At 47.5% G+C, this 14,909-nt stretch overlaps 1 protein-coding gene and 1 non-coding gene across 3 annotated transcripts in view; one reads left to right on the forward strand and one right to left on the reverse strand.

Moving 5' to 3' along the window:
• Nucleotides 1-14,909, reverse strand: part of BAG4 (BAG cochaperone 4) — a 42,415-nt gene that overhangs the window by 21,381 nt on the left and 6,125 nt on the right. For both annotated transcript variants that reach the window (XM_056116788.1, XM_056116787.1), the window contains exon 2: nucleotides 5,961-6,065. In XM_056116788.1, coding sequence (XP_055972763.1) covers nucleotides 5,961-6,065 — 105 coding nt within the window. The remainder of the gene's footprint in view (nucleotides 1-5,960; nucleotides 6,066-14,909) is intronic.
• LOC130026212 (small nucleolar RNA SNORA2/SNORA34 family) lies at nucleotides 724-859 on the forward strand. Its single transcript, XR_008792834.1, has one exon. It is a non-coding gene; the product is annotated as a small nucleolar RNA SNORA2/SNORA34 family (small nucleolar RNA).

A 14,909-nucleotide genomic window follows, 5' to 3' on the forward strand; every position in this document is an offset into this window, starting at 1 on the left:
CACACATACCTAACCTGAAAAGGACCCTCAGTTCAAAACCCTATGCCACATGATCTCCCCCAAGCATTACCAGGTTTAAGCATGGTGGCCCCCAAGACTGCACCACCACCAAGTTGAGTACCACTCGGTTTGACCCCTCTATTTAAAAACAAAAAAACTGCATGGTATTCCCCAAATCGATATAAATGTAATCCCAATGAAAATCCCAGCTGTCTTTCATGCTGAAATTGACAACTAATCCTAAGATTCATGAGAAAATCCAAGGGACCCCAAGATAATAAGACAACTCTGAAAAGGAAGAAAGTTGGACTGGGTCTAATTCCAGTTTTTACCATTTAAAATATTATTACAAAACACAGTAATCAAAACACGTGCTGGCAAAAGGATAAACAAACATATCAGTGGACTAGATTGAGAGTCCAGAAATAAACTCTTATGGTCAGCTGGTTTTCAATGAAGGTATCAAGATTATTCCACTGGGAACAGATGATGCTGAGGGACTTGGATAGGCACATGTAAAAGAATGAATCTCAACGATGGATTACACTGATTATATTATTAACAAAAAATGGGTCATAGATCTAAGTATAAGAACTAAAAATAAGATGCTGTGGCCTTCGTTTTGGAAATGATTTCTTAAATATGATTCCAAAAGAGCAACAGAAGAAAAAATAAATTAGACTTCAAATTATAAATGTTTGAGATTCAAAAGTTACCATTCAAATGGCCCTGACTGAAGATCAATAGTTACCCTCCAGCTGTTGATGTCAAACAAGGGCCCAAAGAACTGTCTTCCTGTGATCTGTTAGCTGTTCTGGAACCTCACCAAGAATGGCTATTTCATTTGGAAGAAAGAACCCATACCTTCTCTCATTGGGAAAACCTCATGAATGACATTAAAATTTTTTTAAGCACCAAAAAAAAAAAAAATGTTACCATTCAAGAGAGTAAGAAGACAACCCAAGAAATGGAAGAAAATATTTGTAAACTATGTATTCCATAAGAAACTTGAATATGTAGACTATAAAGAACTGTTATAAAAATCAACAATAAAAAGGTAAATATCCTAATTAAAAAGTGGGAAAAGGCTAAAAATAGGTATTTCTCCAAATAAGATACACAAATAAGCTACCTTAAGAGAAAGATGCTTAACATTGATCTAAATCTCAAACCCATAACGAGATGCCACTTCAAGCCTAGAATACCAAAAATATTAATAACAACAATAATATTGATAGTATTGAGGTAAATATGGAAAAATGAAAACTCATTAATTCCAATTCAATGAGTTTTGATACAGTTACTTTGAAACAGTTCAGCAATTCGCCAGATTATTAAGCACACTTAAAACCATGTAACCCAGCATTTTCACTCCTACATATAGACTCAAGAGACTGGAACACAGACGTTCACATAAAAATCAGTAAATTAGGGGCTGGATGATAGCACAGCGCGCAGGGAGTCTGCCTTGCACACAGCCGACTCGGGTTCGATTCCCAGCATCCCATATGGTCCCCCGAGCACTGCCAGGAGTAATTCCTGACTACAGAGCCAGGAGTAACCCCTGTGCATCGCTGAGTGTGACCCAAAAAGCAAAAAAACAAACAAACAAAAAAAACCCAGCAAATTATATAACAGCATTTTTCATGATAGCTAAAAGAGCTTTTTAAAAACTCAAATTTTTATCAACTGAGGATGTGCAAGATTAATGTATATCCACAGAAACAGGTATTATTTGACTACGGAAAGGAATGGCGTGTGGACACATGAAATAGCGTAGATAAACACTATGCTAATGAACAATGTGCTGGTCACAAGAGATCTCATAATAGAGTACCCATTTACATGAAATGTCCAGAATGGGTAAATCCACAGAAATTGAAAAATTCATTAACAGTTGCCAGGGACTGGTGGAAGAAGGGAGAAATTCCTAGGGTCAATAGGGACAACTTTGCTCTCTGGAAAGAGGAAAATGGTTCTGGAATTAGTAGTGTAATGCCATGTAAATATACTAAAACACTGCACTGTACACTTAACTGTGTAAATTTTATAATCACCATACACAGCATTAAGCAATAACAATGCTTGCTTTTCAATCTGAGTAAAAGGAATAGAGACAAGACAAATGAAATGCAAGTTTGTGAATGCAGCAACCTAATTTTTTTCTTTCTTTTGCATTCTACATTAGTCTTGTGCTAAAGTTCACATAAAAATGATCATTATCTTAAAAAAATCAATGGCAAGGAGCTGGAGTGTTACTACAGAGGGTGAGGAACTTGCATCAGCCAAGCCAGATTCCCTGGCACCCTGTCATGAGTGATCCCTGAGCAGTGCTGAGTGTGGGCTCAAAAACAAATCAAAAATCAACAGCTGGAGGGCAGAGATATTACAGAAATTAAGATACTTGCCTTGCATGCAGCTGTGACAAAGATTAAAATCCCAGCACCACGTATGGTTCCCCATGCACACACTACAAGTTGTGGTCCCTGAGCATAGAGTCACCTGGGCACCCGGGCACCACTGGGTGTGGTTCAAAAACAAACAGAGAAACTGACGCTGAGGGCCAGGAGAACATACAGAGGGGACAGCACTTGTCTTTGTCTTGGGGAGCTGGGTTAATGGGAGGGGGGCCCGCTGAAGGAAACTGGACACCGAGACACAGGGTGTGGGTGTCGGAATACTAGATGCATGAAACGCTGAAACAGAGCAGAAATCAGAGTGCTTAAGAAGTGGGAGGCACTAGCCTTGGACAGGACTGCGCCGGTCTGGCCCCACGCACCACCAGGCAGGACGCCAAACCACCATCACCCCGAAAGCTGTCAGCTGCTCAGTGCTAGTAATGTTCACTTCAGGGGAGACCAAAGCCAGGGACCCCTTTGTTTCACAGGCACAGGGATGGGCTGAGAGCAAACGTGAGCATCAGGCCTTGGGCTGGAGGCTACTCCCAGCTGTGCCGAGGGGGCCACCTGGTGTCAAGGATAAACTCAAGGCTCCCACATGAGGGGCAATCCAACCCTTCTGAGCTCTCCAGTCCTAGATAAAGACATTTCAACTGGGCAGAGGACTAAAACTTTAAATCTGCTTACGCTCTTACAAGAGAGTCAAACTATGGAAGATACTAAGATAAACTTCCTACCAGAAATAATTTTACCTTTACAGGACTGTATTTTAGTTCTTTTGTTAGCAGTAGTTCAGAGTGATTTACGTTATCATGTAGAACTGGTATTCAAAGAAGAATAGTAGATGGTTATAAATTTTATGACTTAAGAGTTTAAAATCTGTTTTTATGCTCCCCATCGGTAAATTTAAGAATTTTTAAAATGAGGCCAGAGAGATAGTACAGAGGTTTAGGGGCTTGCCTTGCATGTGGCTGACCCCAGGGTCCACTCCTGGTGGTGCTCAAGAGAACCTGGGATACTAGGATCAAACCCAGGGGCTCCACGAGGAAGGCTTGTGCTCTTTCAATGAGTCACCACTCCTGCCTCATGTTTCTATTTTAAATTTTGTCGGCAGGCGTCAGACCACACTGCAGTGGGGAGAACGCTGTCCTGTATGCAGTCAACCTGTGTTTGATTCCCAGTACCCCGTACGGTCCCCTAAGCGCCACCAGGAATAATTCCTAAGTGAGAGTCAGGAGTACCCGAGCACTGCCAAGTGAGTCCTCCTTTCTCTCCCAAAAATAGTAAACTTGTAGGCAATTCTGTGAATGGTGAAACTGGATTTATAATTAAATGCACTGTGATATTTTTTAAATGGAGTGGCTGGAGAGGCAATACAGGGGTAAGGCACTTGCATCGCACACAAGCAATCCAGGTTCCTCAGAACCACATACGGTCCCCGAAACACCCTGTGTGGTTTGAGAATGATTCCTGTGAACAGCTGAACATGGGCCAAACCACAACCACCGCCAAGAAAAACTAAACTATTTCTATGGTGCATCAAATAAATAAAATTAACTGCTTTTATAGTTTCTGTGGGTAAGCAGTAAATACCGCTCTAACTTGAACAAAAGCTCCTGGCCCAAATAACCTTAAATGAGAGTATCACCAAATTAATGAGGAAAAAAAGAACATAATCAAGGCCTTGAGTTTAATCCCCAAAACTACATTACTCTCAAAGCACCACAGGGCCAAACCCTGCCCAACTAGCCGTCATAACAACTGAAAAAATGATGAGGGCCGGGGTCAGAAAGATGACACCGTGGGGCTGGAGCGATAGCACAGCGGGTAGGGCGTTTGCCTTGCACGCAGCCAACATGGCCGACACAGGTTCGATTCCCAGCATCCCATATGGTCCCCCGAGCACCGCCAGGAGTGATTCCTGAGTGCAAAAAGAAAAAAAAAAAAAAAAGATGACACAGTGGATATGTGCATGCAGCCAGCCTGAGTCTGACCCCAAGCAGCACTGCACACAGTCCCCAGAGCACGCCTGGAGTGACCCCTGAGCATAGGCCCAGGAGTAAGCCCTGAGCAGTGCCAGGTAAAAGACAGGGTTTCACAGGGGAGGGGACAGTAAGCAGGCTAGACACTTGTCTTGCATCCCTGCTACTCGGCCTCAGTCCCTGGCACTTTATTTGGTCGCCTGTGCCCCCAAGATTGATCCCTGAGCGCAGAACCAGGAATGAGCCCTGGGCACTCCTGGGTGTGGCCCAAAAACAAAAACTGAAATGAGACAGACAGAGAGAGACAGAGACAGAGACAGAGAGACATAGAGACAGCGAGCGAGCGAGAGAGAGAGAGAGAGAGAGATACACATACACACAGAGTACACATCACACACTGTGATGCAGAGAGCAGAAGAAATGCCTACTAGTGACTCTTGTAAATACTTTCTCATTGAGATATTTACTAATTTGGTTATAAACAAAACTTTACAACTTTATATACCCCCAGGAATTCCTGTCTCATGTATGTACAAAGGTAAAAATGTTGAGTGAAAGAAACAAACTGCAAGAGAATGCTGGTATGAAATTTCACTACATTGGCCAAGATGCTAAGTAGTATTTTTAAGTGTATGTACAAGATATAAAAGTATAAAACACAAGAAATCATACAGATGAATTGAAGAAATGGAAAGAACTGTGCTATCAGGATTCAACTGCATTTGTTTATTTCTTTTAAAAGACAGGAAACATTTCAAACAAAAATTGACAAAAATACTAAATTAAAAAATGTTTTTTTATTTCCTGTACCCTTATAGTAGAACTGTAGCACTGTCCTCCCGTTGGTCATCGATTTGCTCGAGCGGGCCCAGTAATGTCTCCATCGTGAGACTTGTTGTTACTGTGTCTGGCATATCGAATACGTCACGGGGAGCTTGCCAGGCTTTGCCATGCAGGCGAGATACTCTCAGTAGCTTGCTGGGCTCTCCGAGAGGGTTGGGGGAATTGAACTCGGGTCAGCCGCATGCAAGGCCTTACCCGCTCTCGCTGAAGAATTAAAGTTGAATATTTGTTTTTACTGGGGACACTGGTGGAGTGAAGGTCACACTGGTGGTGGGACGGGTGTGGAATACTGAATGCCCGAAACAACTGTGCTATGAACAACTTGGTACATCATGGTATTGTATTTGGGTTTTGTTTTGCTGATTCCTTCTGGTCAGCCCTCCCCCATAGTGTCGGGTCACCAACGTTCAGGAACCCACGTGGCGGCCAGCAGGACTGAACATGACGGGCTCGAGCTCCAACACAGAGTTACCTCCTCAGCCCGGAAACGGAGTGTCATAAAAAGTCAGTTTTTCACCAAGAAGTATCTTTGCTAATTCCAGGTCTAATCTGCCTCAAAGTCCATTTTTGCCATAGGTGTGCCTACATTATTTCCTTATCTCTGTGCTCAAAACACTAAGATGATTAAGATAGAGCTAAAGTTCAAAAACCCACACAATTATTCTTATGAAATCTCCACAGATATTGAAAATAAAATTATCTGTCAAGAAAAAAACTCAGAAAGTCTCTTTCATACCTGGCCTTGCATTTCTGGTCTTACAGGGTATGTACTTGAGTAAGAAATCCTCGGTCGGGCAGCAGAATTCCAGTAATTAGAGTTGTAGTTAGGATATGGTGACTGCTCCTGGGGAAAAAAAGAAAAATTAATTCCTTTTTAGTGACATTCCTAGAGCATTCTGAAAAGTTGATGAAGATGAAAGTATTAAAATTAAGTACTTTTTTTCCTTTGCCATTATTAAGTAGTATTGACTGGTGCCGAGGCTGGAGCTCGGTGCTGCAAGAGGGTTCACCCACCGGCACCGAACAGAGAGCAAGAGAGAGAGAAATAATTACTTATCTCAACAACTGTGGGACTTGGAAAGTAGCAAGAAGAGAATTCAGCTGGGCCTCCCTCTCCAAAGCTTCACTCCCACTCAGAGCTAGTGCAGGCTCAAGGAGACAGCCCAAAGGGAGAGCCTGGCACAAACAGGACGCTGGACTCAACCCCAACGAGGAAGTCCTGGTACCCCTGAGCTCTGCTGAGGAAGCCCAAAAGAGCAAACACCACAAGAGAGCAGAGCTGCAGAGGGCTGGCATACCCCATCATGTCTGCATTGGGAAGTCTTGGCTCTGACCCGGGGCCCCACAGGGTCCCCCAAGCCCCAGGAAGAATTCTTGAGCACTGGGCTGGAAGCACCAGCTGTGCCCCCCAAACCAAACAAAAGTCTTGACAGTAATTCGCAGGAAGAAAAAAATTCAACTCTGGGGGCTGGAGCAAGAGTACAGCGGACAGGACATTTGCCTTGCACATGGCCAGCCCGGGCTCAATCCCTGGCATCACATATGATCCCTGAGCACCATCGGGAGTAATTACTGAGCACAGAGCCAAAGTGACTCCTGAGCATGGCCGGGTGTGACCCAAAGAGGAGAAAAAAAAATCAACTCTGAATCAAAACAAATCAACTAGAGAATAAAACAAAACAAACACTGTCCTCCCATTGTTCATCAATTTGCTTTAGCAGGCCCAGTAATGTCTCCATTGTGAGACTTCTTGTTACTATGTTTGGCATATTGAATATTCTCAGTAGCTTGCCAGGCTCTCCGAGAGGGGAGAAGGAATCGAACCCGACTTGGCCGGGCTGGCTGTGCACTACGCAAATGCCCTACCACTGTGCTATCACTCCAGCCCACAACTAAAGTATATTAAATATTAACTAGACATGGTAAATCACACATTATCTTAGGCCAGAGAGATAACGTGTTGGGTAAGGCATTTGTCTAGCATGCAGAACCTGGGCTCAAACCCAGGCACCTCATAGGTTGCCCCAGACTTCACCAGCAGAGTGCCTCTTCACAGAGCCAGGCGTGGCCCCGAGCACTGCCAGTGTGGCCCTCCCCCAAAAGTATATATTATCCGATGTTATTTTAGTGTTTGCGGTGGTGCTTTTTTCTGGGCGGGCTGCTCCCAGCACGGTGGTTGGCATACCATGTGGTGCCAGGAACAGTTCTAAGCTTGGAAAGAACTTAAAGGGTAACAGGAATGGCTTAAATGGCTAGAGAAGCATGCTTAGCCTGGATTAGGCCTGGAGTTCCCCCTAAGCACGAGTTTAAGAGCCTTTCTCAAAAATACAACCTTCTTTGAATTTCCCCCAGAACTTTAAATAAAATTTCACAAAGAAGTGCCCCCGCCATTGTAATCACTGAATTTTAAGGATCACCGTCTGGTATCTGCCTTTCTCCTGCTCCTTTAACCTAGGGTCCAAGACCACGGGGCTGGCTCTGCGCGTGTCAGGACACCAGCCTTTGGTTCCTGACATGGTTCCTACCAAAAGGTCGACTCATGGGGCTGGAGCAATAGTACAGTGGGAATCTTGCCTTGCACGCAGCCACCCCAGGTTCAATTCCTGGCACTGCACACCGCCAGGAGTGCTCTCTGAATGTAGAGTCGGGAGTAAGCTCTAAGCACCACCAGGTGTGGCCCAAAAGCCAAAAGAGGTGGGGGGGCTGGAGAAATAAATTAAGGGAATTAAAGGGCTTGCCTTGCATCCAGCTGGTACCACTCTGAATTCGTGGCACCAAAAAATGGTCCCCTGAACATAAGGAGAGGCCCCTGAGCACCACCAGGTGTGGCCCAAAAACCAACAGCAAAAAAATTTAAAATGGAAGGACAAGAATGAAGCTGATTCTCTCCAATGGTGGCGAACTAACACTAACCCTGAAAAGGAGCCTCTTTCCGGTTCTTTCCTTCGACAGGAGTGGGCGAGTTCCGGAAGGGAGGGCAGGAAGCAGTGAGAGTCGGGGCAGGGAGGCCCTCAGCCACTCGGAAAGAGAATAACTCAAAACGCAAAGCTTCGGCAGAGAGGAATGAGCGGCAACTGCTCCTCCCTGCTGGGTTGGACACTGCGCCCCAAAGGAAAGGAAGGGAGAGAACATTAATCAGGGAAATTGGTCTGAGGACAAATATGGTAGCTGGGATCTGAAGTTTGCCTGAACATTTTTTCAAACTTCAAAACTTGTTTTCTTTCTTTCTAGTTTGTCCCGGTCAAGGACAAACTAGATTTTGCTATAACATCATGATCACAAATTTCAAGAAGGTACTAATAAGCACTACCTAGCAAATACTCCTTTTTTTTGGGGGGGGGGGGGGAGGCACACCCAGAGTAGTCAAGGGCTTACTCTCAGCTCTGCACTCAGGAATCACTCCTGGGGGGACTTATGGGGCCATATGGAATGTCAGGGACTGAACCTGGGTCAACCACATGCAAAGTAAGCAGCACCCGACCCACTGTACTATCTCTCCAGCCCCAAATATATTTTTAGGGGGTTTTGGAGTCACACCCAGTAGTGCCCAGGGATCACTCCTGGCGGCTCAGGGAAACCACATGTGGTGCCCAGGGATCAAACCAGGTTCATCCGCATACAAGGTAAGTGCCCCAACCACTAGACTCTCTCTCCAGCTCCTGTTCGAGTCACTTGTATCTTGAAATCTCAAAGGCAGCTCCTAGAGACGGGAAAAGAAAAAATCCCCTCTCTCTACCTGTTTCTCTTTCACGCTCACCCATCACCACACTCAACCCCTTCTGATGCCACCTGTGTGGGGTTTGCCAGCAATTCTGCAGCTCCAACTGCGTACCCTACCACTGAACTCTATTTTGTCACCATCTACCTGGAGAGAGCACCCGAACCTAGAGGGTAAGGCTCAGTTCTCTAAGACTGCCCCCCCCTTCAGATACTAGTCACATGGAATAGGACCCCAAGTAACCCACAATTAGTCTGGCTTGGCTACGCACTTCAGATCACACGTCCTCCTCCCTGCTGGGTTTGACACGGTGCCTCAAGAGCTCCCAGGCCAGAGGCAATGATAAAGGATACAGATGAGGAGAGTCACAGGGTTCAAAGTGCAAGGCTTCTGTCCCCGTGGAACTGGGATGTGTCACCTTCCTGGACTGTGGATGTGTTCTCCAAACCCCATCCTTTTTCCCTTTGGGGTACTGGGGACCAGTCCCAGGCCAGAACCCCCCAAAAACATATTTGGGGCTGGAGAGCTAGCACAGTGGGTAGGGTGCTTACTTGGCATGTGGTTCCAGTATGTGAAGCAGGTGCTTTACCACACCCACAGCCCACTAGCGGGGGAGGGGGGTCCTCTCCGAGGCAGTGTGGTTTGGGGAGCAAAGCAGTGCTGGGCACTGCATTGGGCTGGCAAGACACGCGCGATCTCCCTCTGGGTCCCTCTCCAAGGATTTTTTGTTGCTGTTGTTACTGTTTCAGAGCCACACCTGGAGTGCTTAGGAGCTACTCCTGGCTCAGTGCTTGGGGGTGACTCCTGACAGTGCCCAAGGGACCATGAAGTGTCCTGGATCAAGCCCGAGCCTCCTGCATGCAGAGCATGTGCTCCCAGTCAGACAGAGGGGAGGGAGCTCGTCCGGCATGCGGCCAACCTGAGTTCGATCCACAAGACCATACGTGGTCCCCCAAGCGATGTCAGGAGTGATCCCTGAGCACACAACCAGGGCTAGCCCTGAGCGCTGCCAGCTGTGCTCATAAAACCCACAAAACTGTTCCAGCCTCTTGAGGTACCCCCCAGTCGTAACCACCGGCAGCTTCCTCACGCACACCCGGGTCCACTAGGACCCTCACTTCCAACTACCGCTTCCCGAGAACAAGAGGCCAGGCTGTAACTTCCAGCTTCTCGGCGCCCTGCAGCTAATCACCTCCAGGAGACTAGGAGGCGTGCCTTGCCAAAAGCAGTGCGACCACCCTGGAAATCCAAAGGGACTGGGGAGTTTCGTGTCAAGAATTGGGAGTCACTCAACAAATATTAGAACAAAACGTCCCTAGGCTGGAGACAGAGCTCCAAGGCTGGAGTGCATGTTTGCATGAGGGAAGCCCAGGCCAATCCCTGGCACCACATGGTCCCCCGAGCACAACCCAGAGCAACACTTGAGCAGGGTTAGTAGTTGCTGGAAGTGGCCCCAAAGCCAAAAAAGAAAATGTAGGATGTTTTATAACGTCCCTAGTGCTCACATCACTTAGGAATCAACAGTTTTCAAGAGCCCTGTGCCAAGTACACTGGGGACAAGGGCACTGTAGCACTCTGACCTTCTGTTATTCAGCAATTTGCTCAAGTGGGCACCAGTAACGTCTCCATTGTGAGACTTGGTACTGTGCTTGGCATATCAAATACACCACAGGGAGCTTGCCAGGCTCTGCCGTGTGGGCGGGATACTCTCGGTAGCTTGTCGGGCTCTCCAAGAGGGGCAGAGGAATCGAACCCAGGTCATCTGTGTGCAAGGCAAACGTCCTACCGGCTGTGCTATCACTCCAGCAGGCGGGGGTGGGGGGGGGACACGACAGGGACAGGGGCAGAGCTCACAAGACCATGTTGCTGAGTCATTTTTTAAATGCAGTCTGATGGTTCAATCCATTCACACTTGGTCGGTACTATTAATGCAGCTAAATTTACATATGCCATTTTAGTTTTTGTTTTGTGTCAAGTCTGATGCTGTTTCTTTACTCTTCCTTTGCTGTATTCTGCGTTATGTGAATACCTTCAATGAGTTTATACTGAGGTTCTGTGCCTCACAATACTGTTAATGGTGGTTTCCCATGCACAAAGTTCCAACGCCCCACCTCTCCCCACTGTACAATCTCCCTCCTCCAGAACGAATGCTCCTCCCTCCAACCCCCAATAACGATTACCCCTAGCACCCAACTGTAACTTTGGGGGGAGCCCATAACGCAGAGGAATCATGCAGTGAGAACTGAGCCAGGAGAGCCTGGATTCTGCACCCAAACGCACGTGCTCCAGCTCTCTGCCATCGTCCTAGCCCCAAGGGTAAATTTCCTGCCAGTTATTAACTATTGTCCCTCAAACACAAACATTGCTCTCTTTTGGTGTGTGCCACACCTGGCACTGCCCAGGCCTTACTCCTGGCTCTGGAGCTCAGAGGTCACTCCTGGTAAGCTCAGGGGGACCATATAAGATGCCAGGGATCACACCTGGGTCAACCGCATGCCAAGCAAGCGCCCTACCTGCTGTACCATGACTCCGGCCCCAAAAGGCTGCATTCGATAACTGGCTCAGGGACGCAAGTCTGCCGACAGGGGGCAGCCTAGGTTAGGTGGTGGGAGAAGGCTAATTCCTCCAGTGGGCGTGCTCTAGTTCCTTGCAGACAGCTAGGACCTCAGCGTGCAGGCAGCGTCCTCAGCAGCAGTCTCCAGGTGCCTCCCTCCCGAGCTGCCTCAGAGAGACCAACACCAGCTAAAAGCCTCTTCCTGGCCCCAGGTTCCACCAAGATATCCAGGTTCTCCACCTCTTCTCTCTGCGCCCAGTCCGAAGAGTCGTGGCTGTTTTTCTACTCTTTTCCATGTTACTTCCATCCTTCCCTTTTGCCTTTCAGATCCATTTAACTTCCTAAACCGAATCTTTCTGAGGCAGCCTCCCAAACAGTGCTCAGGGGTCCGGGGGCAATCCTGACATCCAGCTCAGAGACTCAATGCTCAGGCCATATGATGCAGCCTGGGTCTAGCACCGCTGGGGGCACCAGGCCTAAGGATCAAACTCAGGGGCTTATGCATGGCCAGCCATATATTCCGGCCCGTCAAGCGGAAAAGAAAGCTCAAGGATGTCGCTGACTTCGCAGGCAACAAGGCACAAGTTGGGTCCCACCCAGCACCACAACAAACCCCAGTGTCCAGTCTGCCACATCACAATCACGTCTGTGCAAGCAGGGGACATCACAGCAGCAGCACCAGGTCAGGGTGGGCAGGGGGACAGCAGGCGGGTGGGCATGCAGGCATGCATGGAACACACTCAGAGCTGAGTTTTTTTGCTGTAGGTTTGGGGGCACCACCAGGACTAACTCCTGGTGGTGCCAGGGACTGAGCTCAGGTCAGCAAGCACCTTACCCACTATGCTCTCTCTCGGCCCTGTCAGTTTTGTTTTGTTCTTACTGGTGGATTGTATCTACCTATTCCTTGATTGTGGTAGCAGTCACAAGGCTACACATCAGAAAAAACTCACAGCCCCAGGGTCGGAGTGTTAGTTCAAAGGCCTGGATGCAGGCTTTCCAAGCCCACCTGGGCTCTCCATGGTCCTCCGGATAGCACCACCGCCCACCCCATCCCACCCACCCCACACAACACCAGCTGAAATAAACTGTCCCCAGCACTGCAAGGTGTGGCCAAAACCAAAAATACTCGCAGAACTTAAAAAAACAAACATGAGGGGCTGGAGCAATAGCACAGCGGGTAGGGCGTTTGCCTTGCACGCGGCGGACCCGGGTTCGATTCCCAGCATCCCACATGGTCCCCTGAGCACCGCCAGGAGTAACTCCTGAGTGCAGAGCCAGGAGTAACCCCTGTGCATTGCCGGGTGTGACCCAAAAAGCAAATAAATAAATAAATAAATAAAATAAAAACATGAAATTTACAGTATGCAAATATCCTATTTTAATTTCTACTCTCCTTTCTTCCCCTCATGGTTGCCCCCCCCTTTTTTTTTGCTTTTTGGGTCACACCCAGCGATGCACAGTGGTTACTCCTGGCTCTGCACTCAGGAATTATTCCTGGCTGTGCTCAGGGGGATCGTATGGAATGCTGGGAATCGAACCCGGGTCAGCCGTGTGCAAGGCAAACGCCCTACCCACTGTGCTATTGCTCCAGCCCAGCTGCTGCCGCTTTTGCTTTCAGGGTTATACACGCTCCTGGAGACCCACGTCCGGCGGCAGTGCTCAGCGAGGTTCGCACTCCTCTAGCTGCAGGGCTGGCACTGTGCTCGCCAAGGCTCACCTGCTTAGCTGAGGCCCTTGCTGTGGCTGCAGTGACTGCAGGAACCTGCCGGGATGCACATTTCCTACGCAAGGTGCCCAACCAACTTCCTGGCTGCAGTGCTCATGGGAGGTTGGACCCCGTCTGGGGTGCCTACATATACCAGGCACTGCAGACTGAAGAGGCCAGGACCACGCTCAGTGCGTCTCGAGCCCCCAGGATGAAAAGCACAGGACCAGCTGCTCACACATCGGCTCACCTACTGTGCTATTCCTCCAGGCCCTGCAGCACAATTTTTTGGTCTGTTTTGTTTGGGGGCCACACATAGTGCTCGGTATGCAGTACTGAGCGGATGGAGTTCCGGGTTCCTGCAGGCAAAGCGTGCCCGCCAGCCATCTTCTTGGCCCCCCTACCAGGACCTCTAAATGAAAACAGAAGGTCCTCAGTGAAGCAGTGAAGAATCATTTTATTAAGCTAATAAAATATATATTGCCTTTTACCCCTTACCCCACTTTTGTGAAAAATAGAACAAATACAAACATATTCACAGTAACAATGAACGTTTTCAGCCAGGGGGCCCCCGTATCATCACACCAATTCTTGGAAATAGCACTTTCAATTTCAATTTCAATTCACAGAAAACTGGCTGAAGCTGAATTCTATTCCATGAACTGGCTTTACCATGTGCCCTCCTCTTTCCAAACTTATTTTATATCTGGGACTAGGCAATAATGGTCTGGGAGCTAAAGGAGAGGAACACGTTTTGCGTGTAAGAGACTCAGGTCCAATCCCCCTGAGCACCTCCAGTAGTGACCCCAGAATGCAGAGCCCGAGGTAAGCCCTTAACACAAGCCAGGTGTGACCCCTCTAAAAGCAACAAAATACACACACACACACATACATATATGTTCTGTCCTGTCCTGTCCTCCCGTTGTTCATTGATTTGCTCGAGTGGGCACCAGTAACATCTCACAACAAATTGTGAGACTTGTTACTGTTTTGGGCATATCAAATACGCCACGGGTAGCTTGCCAGGCTTTGCTGTGCGGGCGAGATACTCTTGGTAGTTTGCCGGGCTCTCCAAGAGGGGCAGAGGAATCGAACCCAGGTCGACTGGGTGCAAGGCAAACAGCCTACCCGCTGTGCTATCGCTCCAGCCCACACATATACGTACTATAAGTAATGTAGATGGCTAGGGTTAAACCACAAGCACACGCACAAAAATAAAAAGGAAGAAATTACTTTTCTTAATTTTATAGTTAGATACTCCAAAATTGCCAATGGAATAATTTATACTCTGTTTTGACCATCATCATTATCTTTTTATTTTCAATCTCCTTGAATCGCTTCAATGCTTCTCTAAATTTCCCCTTTCCCCAGCATGTCTTTTTTATTTATTTATTTATTTATTTAAACATCCTGATTTACAAAGTTGTTCATAATACAGCTGTTTCAGGCATTCAGTGTTCCAACACCAATCCCACCATCAGTGACACCTTCACTCCATCAGTGTCCCCAGTTTTCCCCCAGGCAGGCACAGATTGTTTAGTTTTTATTGCTTGTTATAACACGCACTAAAAACTTACTCTTATATTAATAATTCCCTTTGTCGTGGGGTGTTACTGCTTCAGTGTACGGGATGGCACATGCATACTGGCTCTGAGGTTACACAGGTGCTGGCTCTCTGAGGCTGCACACGGGTGCTGGCTCTCTGGGG

The sequence above is a fragment of the Sorex fumeus genome, unplaced genomic scaffold, assembly GCF_029834395.1.
Source record: "Sorex fumeus unplaced genomic scaffold, SorFum_2.1 ptg000033l, whole genome shotgun sequence".
Lineage (NCBI taxonomy): Eukaryota > Metazoa > Chordata > Mammalia > Eulipotyphla > Soricidae > Sorex > Sorex fumeus.